Source organism: Pezoporus occidentalis, unplaced genomic scaffold (genome assembly GCF_034315485.1).
Source record: "Pezoporus occidentalis ecotype Australia unplaced genomic scaffold, CSIRO_AGI_Poc_V1 ctg107, whole genome shotgun sequence".
Lineage (NCBI taxonomy): Eukaryota > Metazoa > Chordata > Aves > Psittaciformes > Psittacidae > Pezoporus > Pezoporus occidentalis.
This window is the reverse complement of record NW_026912854.1, coordinates 9332-36916: the sequence shown is the minus strand read 5'-3', so window position 1 is coordinate 36916 and position 27585 is coordinate 9332. Positions and strand designations below refer to the sequence as shown.

Genomic DNA, 27585 nt, shown 5'->3' with positions numbered 1-27585 from the left:
CACTGGTGCCTGTGCCAGTAGAGGAGGGCAGGCTTCTGCAGCTGCTCTCCCCATATGCCATGGCATATGTGTACATGTTTAAGGTTTCTGAGACCAGTGAGGGTTGCTAAAGGTCCTGGACACCTTCTTGTTTCTTACCTGAGGAGAGGCAGAAGCAGTGCAAGCTACCCCGTCTTAACCCTCCATCTGAACCCCAACCCTTTGGAGGACCCAAAGCCAACCTCCCTTACCCCACAGCTGAGGATGGCAAGGATGCAGGGATGGAGGCAGAGCTGGGGGAAGGGATGGAGAAAGGAGGAGCACTGAGGGTGAGGCTGGGCAGGGGCCTGGCAGCACCAGGTGTGGTTACCAGCCAGATGTGACAACCAGATGTGAGCAGCATCTTCAGCCATGGAAGCAGAGATGGAAAAGGGATCTCTGACTAATGCACCCTTAGCTTTCAACTTCAACTCAAATGAGCAGGATGAACTCTTCAGGTACACCTGCCCATGGGTCTGTGCATGCGATGCCGGGTTTCACACTCAATTGCCTTAAATTGAATGTAATCACCACTTCCCTGCTCCCAGGCTGTGGGCAAGGAGCAGGACTGGCAGATGCTGGGGAACTGAACAAAAACCATTCAAGATTTGTCCCCATTGTGGCAAATCTCAGCCCCTTGGTATCCTGTTGGCACCTAGATGTGCTTCCTAGGAGCCCAAATCTGGTTTGGGCTGTTCCAGGAAAGGCCAAGGCCATAAACCCCATATTGTTCATGCACACAAACAGCTCTGGGATGTAACTCGCTTTTCTCATTCTAGAGCTTTTTCTGATGCAGCCAGAAAGGGGCAATTAAAACTGAACACCTGCGAATATACAGCAACACTTGCAGCGCAGCCTGCATCTGCCAGCCTCCTCCTGCATTCACTTCTTCCCTGCTCCAATACGGCCCCAAATTAAATCCCATAGAGCAAAACTCACCCCAAAAGAAAGACTGGAAGAGGCAGTCCCACACCTGCTTGAGCAGAAAGCTTCACCATCCACACCATCAAGCTGTGGTAGCCCCAGCAGGGAAACACCCCCTGCATGGGCACGTCCCATCCCACTTCGGTGCAGAGCCAGCACTCACGTTGTCCTTGTTTTGAAGCCCCTTTCTGATGGCATCACCACACTCTGCCACCTCCAGACAGGCAGGGAAAGGTCAGGCAGCCCATAATGCCGAGTTAACACTCCTGTGGGCTGAAATATTACTTTCTGGTACCAGTCAAGAAAACCCACAGGTTTAAAGCTAAGACCTTTCATCCATCTAGGATAAAAGACCATCTATGCCCTTCCTCCCCATTGCCTCTCCTGTTGCATGCTCCCCCAGGAGCACAGACATCGCACATCACAGCCTCCCATCCTAAAGGAGGGATAATGTTAAGTCCAACTGCCTAAACTGGAGTCTGGTCAGGGGCAGGGACTGGGTGCCTCACATGGCATCCAAACCCAAGCTGCAGATGGAAGCTGGAAGCACACACGCTGCCTTATCGCCACCCCATGCATGGGGACACAAGCACGTTCTGCCTGCTGGGTGGCATTGGGGTCCCCCACACTTCACAACCACACTCAGGAGATGCTTCCAGCGCTTCTAAGGGTCTGCCAGGGAATTAGGGAATTAATGATGCTCTTAAAATTTGCTGGTCCAGAGATGAACCTTTAAAGATGCTCTTGGCAAGCAGGGGGGGGAAAGACAGCTCATCGAGCCAATGCCAGCTGCTGGAGATGGCACTCAGAGAGTCACAGCACCCGCTAAATCAGTGTTTCTCAGTCATCCTTGCACTCAAAACACCCCTTCTGAAGCCTGAAAACCTGAGCTCACGGCTGGGGGGACAGAGACCTCAGACACGTGTCACAAGCACAGCTCCTCCCGTGGCAAGGAATGCTTCCTTTTCCCTAGGTTCCTGCTCTCTTCGCCCCCATTTGCCTTAACTGATAGCTAATTACCGTTCCAGAGGTAATTGCTGGAAGAGCCACATGGGATCCATAAAGTGCTAAGGCTGGGGATTTTTCTCCCAAAGAGTCAAAAGACAGGAGAAGTCCTATACATTACTGTTGTTCTTATTGATACGATGATCACTGCTGCAACAGCAATTGAAGTCACCAAATCAGCCTGTGGGAAAGACAAGGTTATCATCCCCGGAGCCGTTTACAAGTCTAAGAGGGTTTTAATTGGGAGGAAACAGTATGTTCACAAGCTGTAATGAGAGAGTTACAGACAAAACCCAGACACAAGGAATGGGAAGGGGAGGAGGTGAAGCCTCCATGAAGGGACTATTTAGGGAGCAGCTACAGCCAGGGCAGCAGATCCAGGGGGGGCTGAGCCCTTCCATGCTCTTGTACACATCTGTTATCTAATAAGCCATTCCATAAGCTCCAGTGATGCTGCTGCTTATGTAATAAATTCAATGATCTTCCCTTTACTGGTCATCAATCTGCTTCGTTTCGGGGCAGTTTTATACTCTTTTGATAAAGTGTTTGTCTGACTGCTTGGAAGAAACAATGTCGAAAGCTGCACCTTAGGCGTTCGCCCAGCTAATGAAGAGAATCCATCACGAGCAGAGCTGATCTATCGCTTTGCTGGATGTAAATAAAACATCAGGCTAATTTACTTCCATTAATCTTAAAGGCCCCCACTGCAGCGATAGTCCTGGGTTGGAGCGGACTTTTTTCTTTCCTTTTCCACATCAATGTTTAAGCAAGTGCTGAAAGCACAAATAAATTGCTTGCTAAAAGCCAGATTATTTTTATACCCAGTGATTTAACAATACATTTGGATTTACTCGCTAGCTCTTGCCTCTCAGGCAGCAGCCAGCCCATACTTCCCCTGAGCAGCACGGGGATGCTTGAATGGGTTTTGTCAAGCATCCTGTGTCACCTGTGAGTGCCACCCCACTGGTGCTGTCCCCCAGTGGCTGGGTTCAGTGGGTGCTCAGGCTGCTGCAAAGGCCATTGGCGTCCTGTGGCCAAAATGGGCAGCTCAGGAAGTGGTCCTTAATGCAAGGAAAAGGCATTTGGTTATGGAGGGTGAGGCCAGCAGAGCACTGGAGCAGGCAGCCTTGGGGGGTTAAGAACAGGCTGAACAGGAGCTGTGTGCCTGAGGGGGGCCTGGGTGATGTCTGTGTGCATGGCAGGGGATGCATGCATATGCACATGTGCATGAGGGATGTGCATGCATGCATGGGGGAGATGGACACATGTGTATCTGTGTGCATATGCAGGTCCATGCATGCAGAAAGGTGTGCGAGGGCAAGTGTGGGTGCATGCATGCATGTGGCTGGGTGATGCGCATGAGTGCATGCATGCATGTGCATGTGCTCAGCTGGTTTGAGACAATTTGTCTTTCCCCCAGCCCTATTTGCTGCCAGCTGAAGGGCTGGGAGCAGACAGATGGGATCCCTGCGCCACTGGGATCACTGTGGAAAGAAACGCTTTCCTCCTCATGAAGCCCTGGGAGGATGCATGCCCATGCTCTCAAACAGTATTCCCCAGGCAATGGCACATTCCCACTGTGCCAAGGGTTTGCACAAGGATACTGCAGGGATGTCCTTCTGCAAGGAGCCACGGTGGGACCGCTGCTTGGTCTGTGTCCTTTTTTTATGCACCCCAATTCAACAGGAGCTGTGATGATGCTCGCTGAAGTCTGGTTAAAGCAGGATCCTGTTTGTCAAGCATGGTACCAAGTGAATTTCATAGCTACAGTCTAAACCCATAAAAACAGGTTTATCATAGGAAATATGACACATTCATAGCTGGAGCAAAGTGAACCCAACACTGCATGGCAAAGGCTGAGGCAAGAGCAGCACATGGGACTGCTCCAAACCACTGTGACAACAGCTCCGAGCCTGTGCGCTCTGCTGGCTACACTGACGAGCCCATGGAAGAAATGACTAATGAAAGGAGATTCATGATCAGTCTCAGCAAGATCATGGCTTTTGCTTCTCTCATTTATCCATACATGGCTCTCTGTTTAAGCAACAGTGATTTTTATGCGCATCATAACTGCTGACAGATGCTCCTATATGTGTTTAGCTGGCAAACTTAGGTGGTATACCTAAGGAAATGCAAAAATCCCTAGGAAGATCCCCATTACCTTGTGCAATGCTGAGGTCAAGCAGCAGCACCCAGAGGCGAGTCAGAAGCTGTTGTTCCAGCGCAGCATTGTTACACCTCACAGTGCCTCACCTTCTTGCTTCTTGCTGAGAACTTTGCTAATATGGGATGCAAACCTTTTCTTTTAGTGACATTCCTTACTTTAGTAAGAAAAACGAGGCTATGACCGATGCTACACACCCTCGCTGCTGCTCTTGTTACCACACAGCTTGGCACAGTCTGTTTTCTGGGTTTAATTAAGTTACAGTTAGCCTCCTTTATCCCCATAAGACCATGCCTGGGCACAGCTTTTCATGGGACCCAAGAAGAGGGGAGATTGAGGTTAGATATATAGAAGTTCTTTACTGTGAGGGTGGTGAGCCCCTGGCACAGGGTGCCCAGAGAAGCTGTGGTTCTATGTTTTTCTCCTCCATGCTTAAGGCTGAGCTCAAGCCCCAGTAATGGATCTCCAGGATTTGGGCTTCAGCGGGGTTTCCTCCACAGTCAGCCATCCCATGGCATGTCAAACAGGGTGGCAACTCATGGGATGGACAGAGTGCTGAGGAAAGGCTTTCCCTGGCTAACTGGAGAGCAGGACTCAAAGAAGATGCTGGGGGTGCTCTGGACACTGATTTCCTGCCATGCCAAGTGCTGATGCATTCTGAGAGCACTCACTCTTGTTGATTCACATCACCCGTGCCCACTTCATCTTCTCTACAGCAAGAGGAGAAAGGCAAAAACCAGTAATTGCTTGTGCTTATCAGCATGGGTGTTAAAGTATCCCCTTGCCAGCTCTAAAACTGACATGGTGCTGAGAGGGATGCAGCAAGGAAAGCATCAAGCAACGCCTGCCTTTCCTTCCCCTCCCACCGCATGGGTGGCCGTGCTCTCCAAGGCAATGGGACAGCAGCACCCATCCTGGGTCTCCCTGACTTCCCAAGGGCACAAGTGACACACAAGTCACACACTGACTGCCATGCCTCAGCTGGGAAACACTGCAGAGAGCGAGAGGCTCTGACAGAGCTGGGATGCTGCTGTGCCCCATTGCTGCTGGGCAAGGGCTTGAGGGGTGACAGGAGTGGGATGGGCTCTGCTGGAGGTGCTAAAGCATTCTGCACTTGATCTCCTTCTGCTGAAATAGCCTGGGTTTTGTGTTATGAGGTATTGCTGGGAGCTTTGGAAAGAGTTTCTCACAGCCATGCCTGAAAGCAGGCAGGAGCCCTTTCCGCAGGTGGCGTGGGTTTGCCTTTAATCTCCTGACAGCAAAGGGAAAGAGCAAGCGAGGGATTTAAATCTTCAGATTCCACATTGAATGGGATGGCAGGACACATGGCACATGGCGCTGCTGGGGACAGCACTACAGGCTCTGTGATGGCAGCTGCAGTGGTGGCCTGGCCCCCACTTTGGGCAGTGATTTATCCTCACTCCCAGGCACACATCACCTCCTCCACGTGGGACAGAGCGAGCTCAGCTCCGGTGACTTGTCCTTGCTTAGAAAGCCCCCTCTGCTTTATTCCATGTGCTCCGGCCCCCCTACCTGTGCTGTTTTGGAAACAGCAAAGGCATCATCCAAGAGCCCAGTGCAAGCCATGGAAAGGCTGACAGTGACTTCCTGCAACCCTGAGCAGTGATTCTCACTGCTTCTTTAACCCTTCCCAGGGTCCCCCATAGGCTGTTCAACTGTCTGAGCCTCTGGTGTTCAAAACTGCTGGGGTAGGGGGTGAAGGCACCCCAAAAATCCCATGGATGTGCCCTTCCATTGAAAATCCATGCTTGGACCGTTACTTGAGAACAGTTGCCTTCCCTAAGCAGTTGTGGGTTGTTTCAGGAGACGTCTCCTCCTCCTCTTTCCTATTCCCTGCGATCCAGTCTCCTTCTCCAGGGCATCCTACAAGGAGGTGGGAAACACCTTTTGGAGACCCAAGCACCCGCACACAGTGTCACATCACCCACAGTGAGGGGCATCCATCACCGCTGCCATTTGCCCCGTGCTGCAGGGGCTCAGCACGGCGAGTCCTCAAACACCGTCAGGCTGTGCTCCCGGATGTGCCGCAGCAGGATGCGTGCCCGCCTCTCGATGGTCCGGAGCAGGGGCCTCAGGCCCTCGGCACCACCCTGGCTCTCCCAGAGCTCCCGGTCCACGCGCAGTGATTGCAGCAGCAGGCTCTGCAACCGGCCCGACCGCAGCGTGGCCACGGCCGCCGCGGGGAAGCTGCAGTGGAGGAGCAGAGCAGAGATGGAGAGAAGGGGTTACCCAGGGCAGGATGAGCCGGGAAGAGGGCAGCAGCCAAGCAAATGTCACCCGGTGCTTCAAGGAATGCATGTCCACCCAAAGGAACATGGGATGAGGAGCCTCCTCCTTCAAACTCTGCCCGTAACGAATGTGCAGAACAGCTCCGTTAGACATGGACCCAAACAAGCTCCAAATCAAGGGGCCTACAGTGAGCCAAAATGCCTGATAGGTAATGACACAAATAATACTAAAATACCTGATTATCCATCATTTTTGTGCAGCTGCCAGTTAGAGAGGGAAAAATAGGCTTTGGAGACTGCCTTCAGCCACCCAGAGCAGGGTGAAGAGCTGCTTTCAGAGCAAGGGCACGTGTGGTGGGTTAGGCACATGGAGCTGCTGCCCATCCTGCATGTGCAAACTCAGCCCTCCCCCGGGATGTGCCCCCAGGAGGGCGCACTTCACCCTTCCTACCTGTCTATGCCTTGCAGGAGCCTGAAGTTGAGCTTCTCCTCTGGGTGCTGTGGCTTGCCTGCGTTGTCAATGAACACCAGGCGGGACGGCGCGCTCCTCCGGACCTGACAGTGGGATGGGAAGAAGCTCACTTACTGCAGGAAACCATCAGTGTGTGGGTTTAGACTGATTCTTAATGCATTGAGAAACCCTGAGAGCATCTGTGGGCCAGCAGCTGGCAAAGCCCAGGTCCCTTCGTGACCAGGACCCGCTATGGACCCAGCATCACCATGGGACCTGCATCCCCTTTGCTGCCACTTCAGCCCTAAAAGCATCTCCTTCATCTTAGCCCCAGAGCAGCCCCTGGGGAGTGGGGAACATACCAGGATGTGCACCAGGACCAGCTCGGCTGGGTTTCGGCACTTCTCATGGAGCATCTCCTCCACGCAGGGCTCGGAGGGATCGGGTTGAAATCCACAGCAGTAGCGGTCCAGGCGGTCATGAACCTGCAGGAGACACGTTGGGATGTGAGTGCCCAACTGGACATTGCATGTCCAGGATGGGGAGGTCCAGTTTTGAACTTCCCTTGCTCCAAGGAAAATGAAAAGGAGCTAAGAACCCTCAGTAGACATCAAATGGACAAGCTGCATACACCAGTGAGGAAGTGTCAGGGAAGCATTCAGAGGCTGAGCTGCCTTGCAAACCCCTTTGGCTTGGGGAAGAGACGTTCCCAATGGAGTTCAGACACCTTCTGCACCTCCACTTCCACACTCCACGCTTGCACAGTGTAAATGGGTTGTGCTTCCAGCTGAAACCAAGGGAAGATGTGCACAGCAATGAACGTAAAGAGAACACCCAGAACCCAAAAGCAGCCAAGGAAACCTAGGTTTTGGAACTTCAAAAAGAAGTATTTTACTCAGGCCAAGTCTTGGTGCACTGGATGATGGTTTCATCTGGCTGCAGTCACATATCTGCCCTTTCATCTATCCCTACCTGAGCAGCTCTTAATGGAAAGACGAATGGATAAATGGAAAAGGGAAAAAGCAGTCTCTGTGTTACACAGAGCACACTCTTTTCCTCATCAGAGCCTAAATGGCTCTAACAAATGGGTCATTAGGTCTTGCTGCTAGGACACGAATACGTGAGCCACACTTTCTCTCACCAGAGCTCAAACCCTATGAGAAGCTCACCTTTAGCCCCAGCTGGGACCCACACGAAGCTCAGCCACACCAGAGCATCCCCTTGGGTCCAACAGGGCTTTCCATATGTGACTCAGCCTGGGATGAGCAATCCTTGCTCTTCCCCCCGATGGGAAGAGGGTGCCTCAGGGTATGGCTGTGGCTGCAGAGCTTTGGAGTCAATGCCTTTTTTGCCCTTTGCAACGCAGGACAAAGCCACCAGCAGCTGCCCCCTTTCCACCAGGCTCAGTGTTCTGCCTCCATAAAGCTCTGCACCGAGAGGGGTGCTCCCTTGTGGCAAACACCAAGGGAAACCCAGACAGAAGCAGCTCAGTTTCAAGGCTGACTGAAGACAACAACCAAGACTTCAATGGCAACGTACAGCAGGGCTCCAAGCTCGCAGCATCTCCTTCCCCAGCCAGAGCTCTGAGAGGTTAAAGCCATTTCTGTCAGATGCTATTTCACATCCTGCTGACTTGGTGCCTCTTTACCTGACTTTTCCGCATGGGAAGATCCCATTGGAGCTATTGAGGAAAACCAGCGACCTGCCCTTGGATTTATCATCGTGCTGCTTCAGCCCCACAGAGGAAAGCTTCCTTAAACCAGATACTTTGTCCTGGAGACTCAGCCTTTCCATTGCACTGGATGGAATTTTGGCCTGGGGAAGGGAAGGGGGTTGGTTGATTTTCTCATTTCTCTGGCTGTTTCAGCACTGCTCCGCCTCTGCCAGCCATAGTCTGAGGCTATAAAGATTAACGGCCGGGCTTTGCCAAAGAAAAAGGAGGTAGAATAAAGGGAGCACAAATTTTAACAGTTTTGGGTGGGCTTTTTCTTCACTTTTTTTTTTTTTTGTATTTTAATACTTGCCCTTTCAGGCATTTTCCCCCTCGGCTGATAATCAAAGCCCCAGCCTCAAGGTGCCCAAAGAGGCTTTCTTCCATAGAAATCACTTTTGCCTCCTCAAAGCTGCCCTCCAGGAAGTGATAACTCCCTGGGACGCTGCTGTAATCCCTCATAGCAGCAGGGTATGATTTTCCAGACAGAAGATTAAGCACTATTAAAGCCAAGGAGGAGAAGGAGAAGGAGGAGGAGGAAGGCAGTGCCATACAAAGGTGTAGAGCTCCTGATTTCCAGCACCAGCAGCACATCCCTGGAGTTGGATCTGATGCAGAACACACTGCTTGTCCCCAGGAATGCCCCATGCCAAGCTGCTGCTGGCATCCATGTGAGGCAGAGCCAATACAGCTGCGACGGGAGAAAGCTCACCCATGTAAGATTGGAGTTGCTGCATCCAAAACCTGCCTGTGTTTCCTCTGCAAGTCCCAAGCATGGACCACGATTGCCTCTGCACAAAGCTCTGCTGCTCCCTGTTACCCAATGAGTAAAAACATATCCCCAAAGCCCTGTGCTACCCCACAGAGGAGCCCACAGTCACACAAGGCAGGCACACAGGGGGGCACAGCCAGAGGGATGGATGTCTCCATCACCCCAGCCCTACCTGGAGGAGGAAGTCGAAGAGGGCCAGGCGGCTCCACTCGCCACGTGGGATGCTGGAGCAGGGAGCATCCCCAGCCGCTGGCATCGGTCCATGGAGCCGCAGCATCTCCTGGTACTGCAGCCACCCCAGGGCGCAGGAGTTCTGGTCGTTGTTGGCATCCTCCAGGTGCTGGAGGTCAGGCGCCCACCAGATGATGGGTCGTGGGGAGCCGTCGGTGTAGCTGTAGGGCAGGAGGTGGCTGGTGAAGCGCCGGGCCACGGCGGGCAGGCTGCGGTTCAGCCCCAGCACCCTGTCCAGGTGGAAAGCCAGCACCTCGTAGAGGTCCCCTGGGCGCTTGATGAGCCCACAGCACCCGTCCTGGCAGTCCCTTCCTGGCGTGGTGTCCCCTTCAGCATCCCCTATGGCCCGCAGTCCCACTCACAGGACCTGCCCGTGGGCTGGGATGCGGGTTTTGGAGACCACCTTTCCCCTGGCCAGGAGCTGCATCTTCTGGAGGTCATCATCAGAGAGCCATGGGGGAGCATCCCTTGCTGCCCCCCGCCGCCGCCGCCTCCTGCCCCGGCCATGGGGCTGGTCCTGCCGCAGGCGAGGGGAGGGTACAGGGACCCTTCCACTGGGGGCTCGTCCCCTGGATAGGGGGACAGCCACCTCCCGCCATGGGGCTGGGGGGGACGATGCTGGCAGCGGGTGTGGGGAGTGATTTGGTGGGGGGGGAAGGCGGGCAAGGGCCAGCAGGGCCAGGGCCAGCAGCACCGCGAGGGCTGCCGGGGCAGGGGGCTTCAGCCCCATCCTTCTCCGTGGTCGCTGCACCTGTAGGGAAAGGGAGAGCGTTAGCAGGGGTCCCCTTGAGGTTCTATGGGCTAGGATGTCCACACCGCAAGCACAGCTGTCAATAAGCTTGATGGGGGTTTTTCTGTGCTAGAAATCAGCTGCAGTCCTTTCGGAAGCCAGCCAGAACATGGGCAGACCCACCACAGGTACTGCCATGTCTGCAGCACTGATGTACAGGACATTACAAGCAATGAATTCTTCATGGTCAAATATTTTGCTTTAAAGACTCAAGAAATGAAAAAGAGTAAAAACAAACTCCACAAACCAGAGCGAATTCCTGGCTGGATGCGAACATTTCCCAGTTCCTAAGAGATTTTTATCTTCAGACCTTACTCTGGGTACCCTCAGTGGTTCCTACCCCGGCTGCACACTGAACTGGTAACCTGGATCCCCATGCCTTCCTTTGCAGGACATCTCAGCCTCTGGAGCAATACCCATCATTGCACCCAGCAAATCCAGGCAGCTCCAAGTGCCAGCCAGGAGCTGTGACAGCCTAGAATGCAAAGTGCTCTTTCTGAACCCTAACATACTCTGATGTCCCACACTAAGGAACCGCCTTTAGACAAGCACTGCCAAGTTCTGATGTACACAGAGCCCTCCTCCCCTTCCTTTTACTCATCCTTTATAATCTGTAGAGGCTTATAAAAACTGTACAGGCTGGAAAGGCAGTTGTGAGCAAATACTGCTCATGTTTCCTGCATTGCTAACCTCCTATCTCCCCTTTGGCTGAAAGCAATCCCATGCACAAGCACTGGGGCACAGGATCCTCCCTTTCAGGGTGAGGTGGAGGGAAGAGACGGGGCAGCAGCCAGAGAACCTCCCAGCCCACCCCATCCCCATCCCCATCCCACAGCTGCACCCATGCCACATCCACCCGGGCTTGGGCTGGAGCAGCAAAAGGTACCTTGGTGCTGTTTCTCTGCTTTACAAGAGGCATCTCCAAGTGGCTCGAACCCACTCTGGAAGTCAAGGGAACGTCCAAGGGGATACATTTTCCTGCTATTGTTTATTTTGGAAGCAGAAGTATATCCATGGCAGACACAGCGGGACAGCGCAGTGCCAAAGGAGGGGTAGGAGATTGTTTGTGAGAGGGAAAGCTTGGAAAAAAAGGAGCTGAAAAGCTAGGGAGGGATGGGAGGGAGGTGAGAGCCTGCAGCCAGAATGACTTCCAGAAAGCAGCTGGGTGAGCAGAAGCACTTCCAGCCATGGGGCTTTTCGGATTGCAGGCTCCTGCTGCCTGCAGGGACCCACCACCAGCACGACTCCAGCCCCAAGAGGAGCTGCCCCAGGCACCTCCAGCATGTGAGCCCCTTCATAAGCTGATCCGGCAGCATCCTAAAGTCCATCAGGTTTCCTGCCCTCACCGCAGGGAGGCTGCTGCAGGTGGCCCCATGCTGAGGAGCTGCATCCCTCCCAAAGGCACTACATCAGCCAAGGGGACCAAGAGGAGCCACAAAGCCACCAACTCACTGGCAGCAGCCATGGGGGCTTTCCTCCAAGGGCTGAGCAGATTTACTGCAGTTTATAAGGACAAGTGACGGTGCACTTGGAGTGATTCAGCTTTACAGCTCTCAGGTTACTGTTTCTCTCCCAGAAATGCAATGTAATGCAGCAAAATACATCCTCCGAGCCGAATCCTACGCTCACCCATGGCTTACACTGGACTCTGCCTGTTACAGGGCTTTGGGACCTGCCAGGGCACCCCCTGATTTAGCTCTCCCTTAAACCCCAAAGTGAGAAGGAGTTAGTCCAGGGTGAGTCTGTTCAGAGTGTGATGTCCTGTCCCGCTTACTGCCTTAGGCCCCTTTCTGGTCAGGGGGTGAGCATGGTTGCAATGCTCCACTTGGATGGGATAATGATTTGTTATGGAAGCACAGCCAACACCAACCAGCACGGCAGCACCCGAGCTCAGCTATCCAAAACCTTCGTGCCCTGGAATTCAAGCAAGTCTTGCAGAATGCAGACACAAGCTTCTTCCCAAGCACCCCCAATCCGGGTCTGGCATCCTGAGCAAGAGCTTAGGGGAGGTGCAATGTCTAAATCCTAGTATAACCACAGTAAAATAACTCTGTGGGTAAAAATGCCAGATCCTGATACCGTGATACCCATGCTCCTTTCAAGTCACCACTGTAAGTGCCTCACTGTCCCCTCCAGCCTCAAAGCTGGCTGAATTCACTCAACGGAGTTAATCTCCATGGGCACGGTTAACTAAATCTCAGTCCTCCCATCTGCATCCAGCCAAGTTCCCTTCCCAATTCATGCTTCCGTGGGCAACTTTTTGCAGCGCCTTCCCCATCCTACCCCTTTGAGGGACACGACCCACACCGCTCTCACCAAAATCACCCACAACCCTCTTCTGCACAGAGGATTCGCGGGGTGATCATTGCTGTTAGCCACCTGATAATAACCTTTTGGTCACTTACACCATCTGGTCACTTACCCCATCCCTGGGCATGCAAAGAACCTAAAAACTCCAAGTATCCTGGCAGGGAGCACGCAGGAGCCATTTGGAGAACCTTGGAAATACTGCAGGAAAAATCCCTTTTAATCCACAGCTGGGGAGCAGCGGGTGCCAAACAGTTGGCAATGATGCCTGGGGTTTTAATGTCAAGTCAGCTTGCAGTCCAAGTGCTTAAGGAACCGTTATTGTCCAAACCCACCCTGCCTTTTGTGACAGTGAGCTCGGGTCTGGGCACCGTAAGTTAGAGCTTCATTTCTTCCCCACCACCGCAGGCTCCCTTCCCCAGCACTGCTCAGGCTTTCCCTGCCACATCACCAACAAGAAGAAAGAAGCAAAGTCCAAGGACAGCCCCTGTGTTATTTCTGACAGTCGACATTGCAAACAACCCAACGATTGAACACCGCACACATGAAGCTCTATTTACAAGCCCAGGATAAATACTTCTCCATTGAGACTTTCTCTGAGCTCATGCTGTTAAGAAAAACCGCTGCAGTTTCAGCTATGGCTTCCATTCAGCCCCAAATGCAAACCATATGTAGAGCTCTGCTTTGCCAGTCTGACACACTGACAGTACAGCACGTCTTCACCAGAAATCAGAGCCGTTTCCCGGTGGGAAAGCTACAGGCAGAGCCCATAAAAAGGCTTAAGAGAGGTACTGCTTGTTCCAAGATACCAATAAGTAAATCGTGTATATCCTCGCTCATCAGGGGGACACACAGCATGAATGGGCTCCTGAAGGCACAGTGGAGAGCCTGTGCAGCCTGGCCATCTGGGATGAAGCTATGGTCAGGGGGTGGGGTTATCCTTGACATTGTATTCCCGGGATGCTTGAACCTTGGCAGAATCCGGAGCAGAGCCGCCTGTTTGCAATTTCTTTTCAAAGCGCATCAAATTGGCTTTGCTGAGCTTGAAATGAAAGAAAAACAAACCCCAAACTTCATTACCCAGGAATGCAAGAGAAACAGCCCTAAACCCAGAAAGATGCCCTGGAAATACGTGGCCTTTAAAATGGGAATGGATCCCTGCTTTCCTCTGGTACCTAAAAGAGTGTTCCTGGCCCCGCACCAGCACTGCCAGACCTCTCCAGCAGTGAATCCCACCATCCCAGTGGGGTGCCCTTGGCCGTAGCCATGTCCCTCTTGAGCTCAGAGGACTCAAAGGCCACCGGTGAGCAGGTTAGAAGCAGGAATGTGCCTTTACCTGGCTGCACGCAGCGCAGGGCATCGTTTGCACCGGAGGTGGAACGCGCAGAGCTGCACTTACCCTCCCCGCCCGATGAACCGCAAAGCTGTCCAGGCAATAGGAGACGCAGCCCACCGTGACCAGCGTTAACAAAGAGCATCTGAAAAGCAACTGGGAAAGCTCCTCTGGCTGCCCCCCACCTCCGGGAACGTCTCCAGAGCCTCCTGCCCAACACGTGGTGCAGCAGGGAGAGAGGCTGAGAGCTGGGGCATCAACCGGATCCGGGACGGGAGCAGCCTCTTCCCTTTGGTGCTGCCCAGGGCATGGCACATGGGCTAAGCTCACTGCTGGGGACCCATAACCAGGCTGAGGATATGGAAGGAGACAAAAGCTCTGCCCCTGGGGTTGATTCTGAGCCTGAGCAGAAGGAAATCCTTGCCAGCGTGCATTGCCCATCGTTCAAGTGCTCAAGTACCTTCCTACATCATCCTGCTCAGGGAAGATAGATGGCTTGCAGTGGGAATCCACGAAAGACAGCTATTAGATGATGACTGCCAGCCTCAAAGGGAGCCCCGGCTCAGAGTGGCTGCCCATGGGACAGCCCCAGGTCCCACCACCACCCGGATAACCACAGGGCATGAGGGACGGATGGCCCTTCACCGGGCCTCATGATCCACCAAAGGGGCTGTAATTCCTAGCAGACCTGCACCAGCTTTGTCCATGCTCCCACAGATTGCACGGCGAGGAAGCCACAGCAAGCACTGGGCAATGGGAAGATGATGTATCAGCACACGGTGCTGGGTCCTTCCCTGCAGAGGCAGCAAAGTCCTCGTAGCTGGCACACAAACCTTCCCACCGGCATGTCCAAAACCAAAACCAAGTTAAATTGCCCAGGGGGAAACCTTATGACATGCTGTACTTTGCTAAACTTTGGACAGTGTGCAAAGCCTCAAGGAGGTAATTTATAGCCCAAGTGTGAGACTAGCACAGGACAATGCTCCAGCAGCAGCAGAAAGGGGTGAAACACTGTTGGTACCCTTCAGTCTGAGCACTGACTGTGAAGGGATGGTGTCATCATGCTTCCTTTAGCTTGTGAGATAATGCTGCCTTCACAGTTCTTCCCTTGGGGCAGCAAACTGTAGAAACCCCAAAACCCTCGAGCTCCACATCTCTCTAGTAACAGCTTAGTGTCTTTGGCTCGAGCCCATTGAGCTTTTTGCTCCTCAGTGCGAGGCGTCCTCCTTGCTCCATCCCCCTCACCCAGACTCACTGTTCCTGGTTTTGGGAGGTGCTTTTCTGCCCATCCACAGAGCACAGCCTCTTCTCATCCGCTCCACCATGCAAAATGCCGTTGTGACAGTGCCCTGGTTACAGCTCGGTTATGGACCAAACAAGTAGAGCCAAAACAAGGGCTCGTAACCCCTGCCCAGGAGGAGCCTACAGGAGCAGCAAGGCTCCCAGCATCCCAAATGTCCTGCTCAGCATCTTCACAAAGGACCTGGGGGAGATGAAAGCCCTGCAGGGTACCAGCAGGGCCTTGCTTTTCCTGTGCTGACTCTGTCCTTACCCCTAAATCTTGTGATTTTCACTGAGAAAAAGGAGAGATTCATAATTCTCCTCGCTTCCCCCCGTAAATCTTGCAGGAAGTTAACACCCGGCTCTGTGAGGGATGGACAGGGGGCTTTTCATCCCAACGCGATGTTCAGCACAGCTCAGGACCTCTCCGGATTAATCCCAGAAGGCAACATAAAGCACCACAAAAATAAACAGCCTCCAGGATGCCATACTTCTGCTTCAAGTAAGCAAACTAAAAGCTTTCAAATGCCTTATCTTATTCCTATTTAAGTTCAGAGTCAGGACATTTCCTGCAGACTCTTAGCTGGATCTTCTACTTCTTGGTGGCACATCTCCTATGAGATTGCTGGCTGTCTTGCAGGAGATGCACAGGGTTGCTCTATTTGCATGTGCAAACACCTCCATCACCTTTCACCACTGAAAGCCTTATTATGTTAAGTAATATCACCCTGCATCCAGGTCACTGCAGACCCAAACCAGCACCTTCGTGTTCACAGGAGACAGCGAGGATCTAAGCAGCCCTGAATAGATGACTGTCCTGCTAGCATCACTAGGGAGGTCCTTCTCACCTTCCCTCCTCTCTGCTCATTCCTCCAGCCCTCACACCTACGTGAGACAAGCACAACCCAGGAATCCTGGCAGGGATGAAAGGGGGGAGAGCAGTGGTTTTGGGCAGCCGTTGCTCCCTCGCTGCTGTGCAGGATCCCCCCAGGTTTCCCTTTCCCCGCTCCCCTCATCCCCATTTCCCAGCCAGCCTGTTGCATTCAGCTCCGGAGCTTTTCAGAGCAGCTTTCCCATTTGCCTGCTGAAACAGCAAGAAGGGGGCCCCTTCCCCAGCGAAACAGATGTGGCTTGCCTTTGTGCAACATCTGTGCCTCATGCCCCCGTTCGTTTTGAACAGGCTTGCCTTTGTTCGTGAGAGGCTGTGCAGAGGATGCTTTGGAGGAGGGCAGCAGCCTGTGGCTGGACTCCTTCCCTTCAAGTCCCACACACAGACTGCCTGGATTTCTTCTGCAAAACCCAAAACGCTTTGTTCCCTGTAGCACTTGGGAATCGATGGCTCTGGTCAGTCCACAGGGCTTTATTTCCAGCCACAACCAATGGCTCACGCTGATGCCTCCTGCGGGATTCCCAAACTGGGGAAAAGTCAGATCCAGGACCTGGGAGCCACTCTGGATCCCCTTCCTCGCAAACCCCTTTACCCCCGTAGTGTCTCTTGCTGTACTTCAGCACCACTCACCAGCTTTGGCCGGGCATCCCCCATGGGATTACCCTGCGTGGGCTCCTCCACACATAGCAGCAGCAAGGAGCAGAAGGGCTAGAAAGCCACATCTTTTTGCAGCGTGCTCTGGGCTGCAGTTAAATACGGGAGGGATGCATTCAAACAGAATCAAGCTTTAAATAAGACCACGTTTGGTTTCCTATCCCTCTTGATGAGTTTTCCAGTGCTGCTGGTGAGTGCCTGGAAAGCCGCTGGAACACTCTTACACGTGTTGGCACCCAGTCCCGTTTTAGGTATTGTAGTGGGGGTCACATTTTTTCCTACATTTGGGGAGAGGATTCTGATCCATTATTTTCATTACTGACCACTGGGTCAGCACCAGGGCACAGGGGTGCCTGTTTGGTGCCCAGCAGGGGCTTGCAAAACCCACGTCAGGGTTTTGGTGAGGGGCAGCAATGCATTCCCTCGTTGGCATCTCAGCACAGGTTGCCCAAAAGTTGTCTGGTTGGGTTTCCCTGAGCTGGATGTCAGGATTGTTCCCTTCCTGGAGAGCAGGAAAGCACATTTGTGGGATTCCAAAGCAAAGGAATGAAGAGGACAGCAGGGCTTTTCAGCCCTGGGGGCTTTCTTCAGAACAGAATTGCTCACGCAAGCTGTGGCCTCTGGTGCAGGAAGATAACCCTGTTATAACCCTGTTTTCCTCCATAGAAACCTTTTCTGCTTAAAGAGGAAAAAAGGGGAGGAAAGCTGCTCACTGCTTGGCTGTGATTGCCTCTGTGTCCTGCAGACCCCATCCTGGGTGAAGCATGCAACCCTCCAGCCTGCTTCTCCTTCACCCAGTGAACCCCCTGGAGCAAACACTGTATAAGCATCAAGCCTGGCTTCAAAACAGGGGCTTTTCCATCAGGGCAAGGCAAACAGCTGCAGATGGACTGGAGCTATTGAGCATTTGAAACAGAAGGGGGAATTAAGGCATCTGGCACCTATGCCAGAGGATTAATAAAGTGTAATCAGCCCCTCTTATTCCGGCTGCCTCATGCTAGGCGAATGACAGAGGGGTTGGAAATGACTCGCTGGCAGGGTTTGAAACCAGAATAAAGGAGATGCTTCTGCAATGCAGTCATCCCCCAGCGCTCACTGCTCCTGCAGGTCAGGCACGTACAGCGCCCGGATCCGATAAGCAGCGGGCTGCAAGCGCCGTGCTCCGTCCTAACAGCGAAGCTCGCAGCGGGGATCCCTCCGGCTCTCTGCAAGCGGTCACCTTCCTGGTGATCCTGAAAGGAGTCAGAGATTGCCTGGAGCATTCTGCTTAGGGCTTTGCTGCAAATGAAGCAATGAGACAATGAGCTTGGGGCAAGCCTGAGTTTATTCCTCATGACCATCGCTGCTCTTCCTACAGGTGCCCAGAGCAAACCTGGATGACCCGGGTGAAATCAAAGCAATCAATACGGGGAAAGGACTGCAGAAGCAGACTTTCCCTTACCAAGCAAAATGGAACCCCTGGCAAAAACGGAATACCATGCTCTCAGAGGGGAGACCACACCACAGGCTATAGACTCTTTGAAAGGCATCCTAGTGAGGGCTCGTACAGGAAAGCGTTACTGCAAATGAAAGCTGGTGCAGGGAGAGCTGCCTTCTGTTTTCCTTTGATAGGGAGTAGTTATCTCCAGCCCTAAAATGGGTGACAGGAGCCAAAGTTTTGTCTCTTTATCCTGCTGCTAAAGTCCATTAAGTAAGAAACTCAAGACAGCCTATACAAACCGTAGGACAGAAAGTATAAAGGATGACATTAGTGCCCCCACATACATAGCTCACGCTCTGGTGAAGGCTGGCACTGCCCCAGTGCTCCCAGAGATGCTCTGAGTCATTACCACACTCCTGAGGACACAAAAGCATTCAGAACACAACACAACTGACACCAAAGCACCAGTTTCTGGCAGCAGCATCAGGCTCATTCATCAGACACGTCTGCAATTCCTGCCCCGTGCCAGCCTTGCAAGGGCTGAGGTGCTGAAGCAGAGACAGAGACCCTGGCCCCACTGCAGATCCCTGGGTGGCACAGCAGTAACGGGAGCGGTGGGGTCCCCGTCCCAGCTCAGCTGGCTTGTGTCTGCTCAGATGCATCTGGAAACTGACCGCCAAGGGACAGCCCAAAACCCAGACATGAAAAACCACCCTAAGGTTTGGAACACACTGCGGATGCAGGGAAATCTGCTGATGCCAGAGAAACGCAACATTTCTTAGGGGGAGGAGGGGAGTTTTCCCTTGCCAAAGTGGCTGGTTTTGATGAGAGGGCTGTGCATTGTGAAGACCAGACGGAAAGTACTGATGGGATCTTTGTGCTCTCTTATTTGCACTGCGCTGCCTTTGCCCCACACTCTTTGCCTACCTGAAGTGCTGCCACCCGGGCTCTTAAAAAGGATGGGTTTTGGCCGAGGCAACTAATTGTCTCCCTGGCCAACAGGAGTGCCTTCAGCTACAGCAGCCCCAGGCACAGCCTTTACACACATCCTTACAATCTGCTTTGTCCACCCTTAGTGCTATGAAGGACAGACACATGCTGGGGCGGATCTGTGCCTTGCTTGCCTCACCGTGCCCGTACCCTCGGAGGCATCCCACTAGACTTTACCCCCGCAACAGAGGCAGCCAGGCCATAGCCTTGCACCTCATCCCACGGGGTTGGTGTCCCTGAGCAGACCCAGCATCACCTCCCACAGCAAGGAAACCCCTCAGTCCTACCATGTCTCGCAGCATCAACCGACGCGCTGCTCCTCGTGCGCTTCACGGGCATCCGGTCACCTCCTGAGCTGGGTGCCAGCCGCCTGTGGCACTGCCATGGAGCACCAGCCCCCCCAAAAAACACAAGCGTTCACAAAGCAGCAATACTGAGGCCAGTAAATCCCGCAGCCTCCTCTCCTCAAGCCGTCAACCGTAGCAAGGGGAGGTCACCCGAGGGCGCTCCCCACTGCCCTCCGCAATCCCTGCTGCCCCACTCCGCCGCCGGCCCTGCCGCAAGGCGGACATGCGGGCGGAGCGCGCACCCCGCGCTCTTCAGCTGCGAGTTTTCAAACTCTGCCTCATCCCAGACCCACCTCCCTGTGGGGAGGGGAGCGGGGAGGCTGCGAAGGGGGGAACGGGCGCTTGCGGAGCCTCTTTTTCACAATAAAAGCCCTTCTTGATGCTTTTTCTCTCCATCTTTTTGTCATCCCGAGGGCTGGGTTTGAGCCAGGAGGCGCAGGTGAAGGCGGCTGGAAGCAACGCGTGCCCGTCTGCTCACACTGACCCGGGGCCAGGCAAGCAGAGGGACAGGCAGAGCCCCTTGGACCACGCTGGCCGGGGAGTCAGGAAAGCGAATGAGAGCTCCGCTCGTGGGTGCTTGAGGAAATAAATACCCCTCGCAGGGTTTTGTTAACTTTGCTTTGCTTTCACAGCAGCCCAGCAAGGAGCTGCGCCGCCGTCGGTGCCTGGGACATCTCTCACCTGCTTAAAAGGCATCCATGTGTTAAAGCCGGTTTTAGGGTGCTCAGGTGACTGTTTTTGCAGGGCAGGCAGGAGAGCCGTGACCTGCAGTGCTTGGCCAGTGCAGCTCCCCCCACACCAGCATCCAGTTATAGCGTGCATCCTGAATGCCGTTTCCTCAGATCTATGGGAGAAGAGGGGCTGGAGGCATCTCTTTGCAAAGCAAGGCATTCCACCAGCTCTCCATGGCCAAGCAGGGCATACAGGCAGCTGCCAGGCTGCAAAGCATTTAGTTTCCATATAACCTTCCCCTTCCAGCCCGGAGCTGCAGTCAAGCAAAACCCATCAGTCCCTGGGGATGGTGATGCCACCAACTGCCCCAGCCTGACAGTGACTTCAGCCCCCACCAGCCCAGGCTGGGGACAGGAGGAAACCCTGCGTCTCAGGTGTGGTGGGTTTCCAGCCCTCTGACCTGTGCACCCACCTCAATCAGTGCCTGGCTTCATTGAGAGCATGTTATGTTTAACATGGTACATCTCCCAAACCCTTCCATTGCTACTCAAAACTACAGCTAAGAAGTGAAGTTAAGGCTGCACACAAAAGCAGTGAGTCTGATTTCAGCTTCAGCATGCCCCTTTTCACATCACCCTTGGCCATGAGGAAAGGGTACAGAAACCAAGCCCTGCATCCTCCCATTGCTGCTGCCAAGCTCCCTGGCCCCCCAGCTGTTCTGGGCACACCAGCATTGGACATGTTGGTAAATGCTCCATCCCTGGCAGCGTTCAAGGCCAGGTTGGACACAGCCTTGGGTGACATGGCCTAGTGTGAGGTGTCCCTGTCCATGGCAGGGGGTTAGAACTGGATGATCTTAAGGTCCTTTCCAACCCTGACTGTTCCATGGTTCTATGCCGAAACATTTTCCTTGAAGGCAGTCCTCCAGGGCAGCCAATAACCTAACATTTCTAACAGAATTAGTGACAATTAGGTAGTCAGCAATAACCTGGTGTTATCCTTGGTGCAGAGATGGACCAAGCCTAAGGCTGGTTGGGGCGGTGGCAGCCGAGGAGAAGGGACCTGCAGGGCTCCCGAGGCTGAACGCTGCACATCACAACTCATTGGTGGCAGCTCGGAAGCGTTTGCTTTCATCTCCCTTCCTTAAGTTTGAAATGCTGCAATTTATATGCAATTTTCTGTCAGTATGATTGCTGCCAGGGCAGCAGCATCGCGAGCTTTGACTGACAGGCGAGGCGCTCCTGCTGCTCTCCCAGGACTGCCTCTCCATACAAATAACTGCTTGAAATGCACGCCTGGCATTTGAGGGATTTGCCATCAGACACAGGCATGGACGGCTGCTGCGGGAGGCAGACTTAAGGGATCAGTGCCCAAACCGCTACGATGAATCCACCGAGCCTCGAAACAAATGCTTCCATCTCAGCGTTTTGAAATCTCAATTGTCTTTTGCCCCTCCTTCCCCTGAAGAAGTTTCTTTAAATGACGTTCACAGTGCAAAAATCAGATTAAAAAGGCAGCAAGACCTAAGAACCAAGCGCATCACGAACCTGTTTCCTGAGGAGGTCCAGGATGCCCCCCCTAAATCTATAGTCATGCCTACATTGTACCTGAGCCCACCAGCACAGCTCCAGCTCCCATCCCTGCTACTTCATTATGGAAGAGTGGAAACAGCTTTTCCTCTCTCTTTAGTTTCCCACCCCGTGACTGCTTCTGCTTGTGTTCTCACAGCTATTCATACAGCTCACTGTCAAACATAAGAAATCCCTGAGGTTTCCCTCATTTTCCCTGCAGATGGTCCTTGGATAACATCACTGCCATCTCTGCAGGATGAGGGGTGGTCCAAGCTCCAAAAAACTACCATGCAATGTGGGTAGCAAAGGGAGACAGAGGAGAGCAGGGAGGTGTGACTGCACCCAGCTTACAGGCAACACACAGCCTCCAAACCAGCCCCATCTCACACACAGGTTTCAGGCCAGGGAAGCTACAATTTCCAATATTAAGGCTCTCTCAAGCCTGCTCCCTCTCACCTTGCACACAGGCACAAGGAAAAGCTGGTTTACTCCTGTTGCAAGGCACAGCGAGGCAGCAGCAGCAAGGAGGGCTCCCCTGGGGCTCAAGCTGGACCATGCAGGTAGTTCCTCAGTTCACTGGTACCACCAGGCAAATCCAGCTTAGCCAGGAGCAAGACCTTTGAAGTAGGACAGCTGAGACGTTTCCTTCAGGGAGAAGCAGTAGAGGGGCAGAGCCCAGGAAAGCAGATGGAGATCAAAGGCAGCCATGGGCTCTGGTGTACCCACATCAGCACAGGGACCTCTGTGCTCCCCAGAATGCCATCACTACAGCCATTAGCAAAAGCTTCTGGTATAACGCCACCTCTATTTCATAGCCTGACCCACCTTTCCCCTGCTTGCCCTCATAAAGGCATACCTGCTGCAGAAGAATGGAAATAGGCTAATTAGTTTTTTTTTTTCCCCAAAACCTACTTTTTTCCTTCCCTTTCTGTCCCAGTGGATCTGCATTCCTTTCTCCCTTGGGAGCTGAAGACAGGCAGTGGAAAGTGGACAGATTTCAAGAGAAAAGAAGGCTCTTCTGCCTCTAAGAACGTAAAGCTGAAGGGGTTTTCTTAGAAAAGTGTGAGGTTCTAATGGGTTTGGGGGACTATGAATATGACTTTTCCTATATTCCAAGCTTGAATGGATTTCTGAAACCAAAACCCTATTCAGATTAATTGCTGCCTATCAACCACTGATTACAAATGAACTGCTCAGAAAGCCTTTCTTCTTGTCACTCCCGGTCTCCATCTCAAATCTGTTGATAATGGGCCTCGACACATTACTAAGGAATAGGCTGTAGAGGAGAGCCTGATACTTAGGCCTTCCTTTGCAGCAGCTGTGAAAAAGATGGGAAACGAAGGCTACAGGGATCAAGCAGAATGGGGAAGAGATCTGGGCTCCTGCTCAGCGCTGTGGGTCTGAGTGCGGTACCCAGAAGATGCTGAGAAGCAGATGAACTGCAGAATCAAGTTTTGTACCTGCTTTTGGAGTGTTGACATAGAATCACAGAATAGTTAGGATTGGAAAGGACCTTAAGATTACCTAGTTCCAACCTAGGTATCCATGCCACAGTTCCCCAGCTGCTGTCCCTGAAGGGAACAAGCCCCAAGTCCCTAACATAGAGAAAATGCTGGATGTGGGTGATTCCTTTCAATGTGCTGTGTGTGGGAACAGACTCTCGTGTCTCAGTTTTCCCTCATTGTTCACATGGAAATGAGCCCGCCCAGCTCACTTATGGAACGCTCTGAACGTTCCTAAATGCACTGAAGAAGCTGCACACCCCCCATCCAGTAATTAGAATAAATTAATGCTACCAGGATGCTTTTGTCCCCGTTTGTCTGACTCGAGACAAAAGGCAGAGGTCACATCTTGAAGGGAGAGAAATCCTTTATAAGCAGCATTTAAGATGCCAGAGGAAACAGTAACATCTGCAGAGCAACCACACGTTCCCTGAGCACGCCGGCTTCACACCTCCCACAAATACCTATTGCATCCTCTTCGCTATCATGACTCAAACACAAGTAGATGGAGGAAGGTTCAAAGGGTCATTAAGGCCTTCAGAGGTGATTACCCATTCCTCCAGCTTGCATTTTAGATACATGCTAGGAGCTCTGGATGGCTTGTCAGACCGCAGCATCGTTTCGCAGGACACGAACTGGGATGATTCAAATGAATTAGGGTTTTCTTTTCATTCCATAATTTTTCAGGGCTATTTTTAAAGCTCTTCCACCTTCAGGCAGAAGCAGCTCTTACCACCATGCCCAAGACATTCACTGTGTTATTAGAGAAGCAACTATTTCCTGGCCTGCTCCCCCCAGGAAAAGGCAGCATTTGTGACCGTTCTGCATTGCCAAAGGTCTGGCATGGATTTGACAGATGAAAGATGGACCACTGGGTGGATAAGGAATTACCTGGAAGGTCACACTCGGAGAGCTGCGGTCAATGGCTTGATGTCCAAGTGGAGGTCAGTGACAAATGACAGAGAAGCTGTGGCTGCCCCATCCCTGGCAGTGTTCAAGGTCAGGTTGGACAGGGCTTGGAGCAACCTGGTCTACAGGAAGGTGTCCCTGCCCATGGAACTGGATGAGATTTAAGGTCCCTTCCAACCCAAACCAGGCTGTGATTCTATGAATCTCTCTAGATACAAACCAGGGCACTCAGATGAGTCAGAAACACCATTTTCTTGCACTGTCACCATGTAAATCCAGGGATTCAGATCTCTATTATTTACTACCTCACTAATTCTGCACCATCTGCAAACTTTAGCAATTAAAAGCGTGTGTGTGTCTGTGTATCCTTAACGTGGTCACTGTTTAAAAATACTGCATGTTGGATGAAGAACAATTCCACCCCTCAGCGTAAAAAAAGCTTTAGCACTGATTTCTCGTGTTGAGATCTGCTGTTGACACAGTTTCTCATCTCGTATGTAAAGCCCTCTAAATGGTACCATTTTCAAAATCCAACTGGCATATGGTGCTGTGCCCGTTGCCTTGGAGACCGCCAAAATGTGCCCTGCCAGCACAGATGCTGTGGTCTCAGGAAGGTAAGGAGTTTGACTATGAAACCACATTAGCTGGCCATCCTTACACTCCTTCTTGATGGGGACTTTGGTTAGCCATCCATCCGTGCTACCACATTCACAGAAGGTGGCTAGGAAAAGCCACAGACAAGCCTGGGAATACTGGGAACTGTATAGCATCACAGAAAAAGGGTATCCTGAACAGTTGCTCTAATTATTGGGGCTTAGAGGGGCTAAGAATCAGCACTGGTGATTCAGAGAGCTGCTTGGCCCACTCCCTTGGTCTCCTGAACAAGAGCTGTCCAAGCTCATCTTACTCAGAGGTGCTTTAGGAGAGGCAAGGAACCACAGTGGGGCTCTGCACCTCAAAAGCAGGGGCAGGGTGAACAAAGCTTTCCCTGCACAACCCACACTGAGCATGGCTTAAAACTGCAGGGGGATGACTTTAAGGAAGCCTGAAAGGGAACATGGATGGAGCCAGGCAGGAGCACAGAGCAGAGCTGCCGGCGTTAGCATGAGACCGGAGCACTTTGCATGGGTGCTGTGTGCCCTGGCTCCCTGCAGAGCATGACCGTGGCTCTCTCTGAGACCTCCCCAGGGACAGAAACCTCACTTCCTACCTCTGCATGTGAACAGGCCAGATGCTGGGGGCAGATCCTGCCCTCCTGGATTCACTGCACCGGTGTCCCAAGCCGGGGGGGGCATCAGGCTGAACTATGACTTGATTTCCCTCGGAGCATCTCAGCAGGCCTCCAGCTCTAACCTACAGGATGAGGCAGAAAGAAGCAAGACAGAAATGAACACAAGCTGATGCACAGAACATTTCCTTCCCCCCCCTCCCAAAAAAAAAGAGAGAGAAAACAAGACAGAAGCAATCTGTTTCTTTTCCTGGAAGGAGTCAGTGACATACGCTTGAGTTGGGTCCACAAAGACACCGTATTGGCTGTGTATATATACCTCTGCATTAGGGAAAGTCCTTTGTCACCATGAGAGCAGGATGGGAGAAAAATGTATGCATTAACACATACAGTCATCAGGCAGTATTTAATCCGAAGGCTTTGAATTGTGGCTGCTGCAAAAAGGGCCCGACCAACATATGGGCTCATGCATCTTTCCTGACAACCGTGCGGTTACAGAAGCAAGACGTGGAGCCTCCTGGCTATAAATTGGTCACGGATAAATGTAGGTTGACAATTAGAAAGTTCCTAATAATCAGAGGAATTGAGTTCTGTGAACTTTCAGACAGGAGAGGGAGTGGGCTGGGAACCCCATGGAGCAGTGTAGGAGGGGAGAGAGGGAAACTTGAAGGCTTGGAGCATTTGTCCTTTCTGTTCCCCCAGGGACTGCTTCGTATCATCTCCTAATGATGAAAAGAAAGAGCCCTGGAGCCAAGCCCCCCCCAGGCTTTGAGTAAAATGGTCAGAAAGGTCACATTGTCAGGGGCTACCTTGCTCCAAGGTGAAGGTCAACTTCCAAGAACCACAAGGACACTGAATTTCCTGCCTGTGCAGTGCCCCAGGGCTATTGGCAGTGCCTGTGGTCCTGGGAACTCTCATGCTGTGACCCAGCATTGGGACTTCCTTCTGCCCACAGTCTCAAATTTGCTATAGGATGAGAGAAAGCATTTTGCACCATACAGCATGTGGATGCTTTCAAATGTCCTACAGGAATAATTGTTCTATGACACTATTGCCCACAGTGACACTTAATTGTGACTCCAATGGCGCTTCAAACACCAAGTCACAGCGCTCTGAACAAGGACTCACCATAACTCACCTCCTTTCCATGGACTCCTTTTCACCTCCAAGTTGAGTGTCACACAGTGTCATGGGGCTGAATAGTAGCTCCTGTCTCTAACATTGGTTAGCTCCTAGGGAAGGAGGCTGATTTAAAACACTAAACAGAGTTTTCCACACAGCAGCAGCCAGTTTCTGGAACATGTTACTACAAGATTTTGGAAGGAGGTAGCATGAGCAGGCTCAAAAGATTGAACAAATTCACAGACAGTAGATGTAAAAGGTGTACTAAGAGGAATGGGCAGGGGTTTATCTTTCAGCACCTGCAATCCTGCTATTGTAGATGCTGGGGAACTGCAAGAGGAGGGACTAAACTCATGTCCTCTCCCTACACGGTGCCAGAGACCCAGGCTGGGGGTAGAGGGATCACTGGTGTGACCCAGCAAAGCACTCCTTATGCTCCCAAAGGGAATGCTGGCCCAGTCTAGTGCCATCCAGTGCCAGTGAGAAAAGTCAGTGCAGCCACAGCCAAGTGGTCATTCCTACCTGGCAACTGATCTATGCATGGTGCTGACTTCTGAAGAGCAACCCAAAACCACCCAGGGAGCAGGGGAGAATGAAAGGAGCCAGAGGACTGTGCCATGACAGGGCCCATGTCCCACTTGTGAAGCTGTGGGCTGGAGAAGCACATCAACCCCCACATCTCCTGGTTTCTACCCCTTGCACCCTGACACTTGCCTCCCACTCCAGGACAACAGTGGCGCTTGCCAGCAGAGGCCAGGCATGTCCACTGCATGCACATCTTCCCTTCCAAGGTCACATGCAGGTGGCTGGGAGCTGAGGAAGCCTGCTTAAATCTGGGTTGAGGACCTGTATGCATTGTCAACAGCTGCAGCCTGCCAGCCTCTCCCTGGACTTTGAAAAGGCTTTGAGCAACCAGAGCAAAAATGATGCCACTTTCAGCTAGTCAGACTTAATTTACTTCACTATGCTGTAAACTCTGATTTTTTTTCCCCATTATCCACAGAGACTTCCAGGATGAGGCAAGACTCAGTATGTGCAATACAAA

The 27585-nt window shown here is 52.5% G+C and overlaps 1 protein-coding gene across 1 annotated transcript; it reads right to left on the bottom strand.

Moving 5' to 3' along the window:
* Positions 1 to 6108: 6108 nt before the first annotated feature.
* Positions 6109 to 19582, bottom strand: GASK1A (golgi associated kinase 1A). The gene is given in 5 exon segments (XM_062621144.1): positions 6109 to 6319; positions 6812 to 6915; positions 7174 to 7296; positions 9467 to 10276; positions 19477 to 19582. Coding segments are annotated over 5 exon segments (1263 nt in total). The 5' UTR covers positions 19492 to 19582.
* Between the last annotated feature and the right edge of the window lie 8003 nt (positions 19583 to 27585).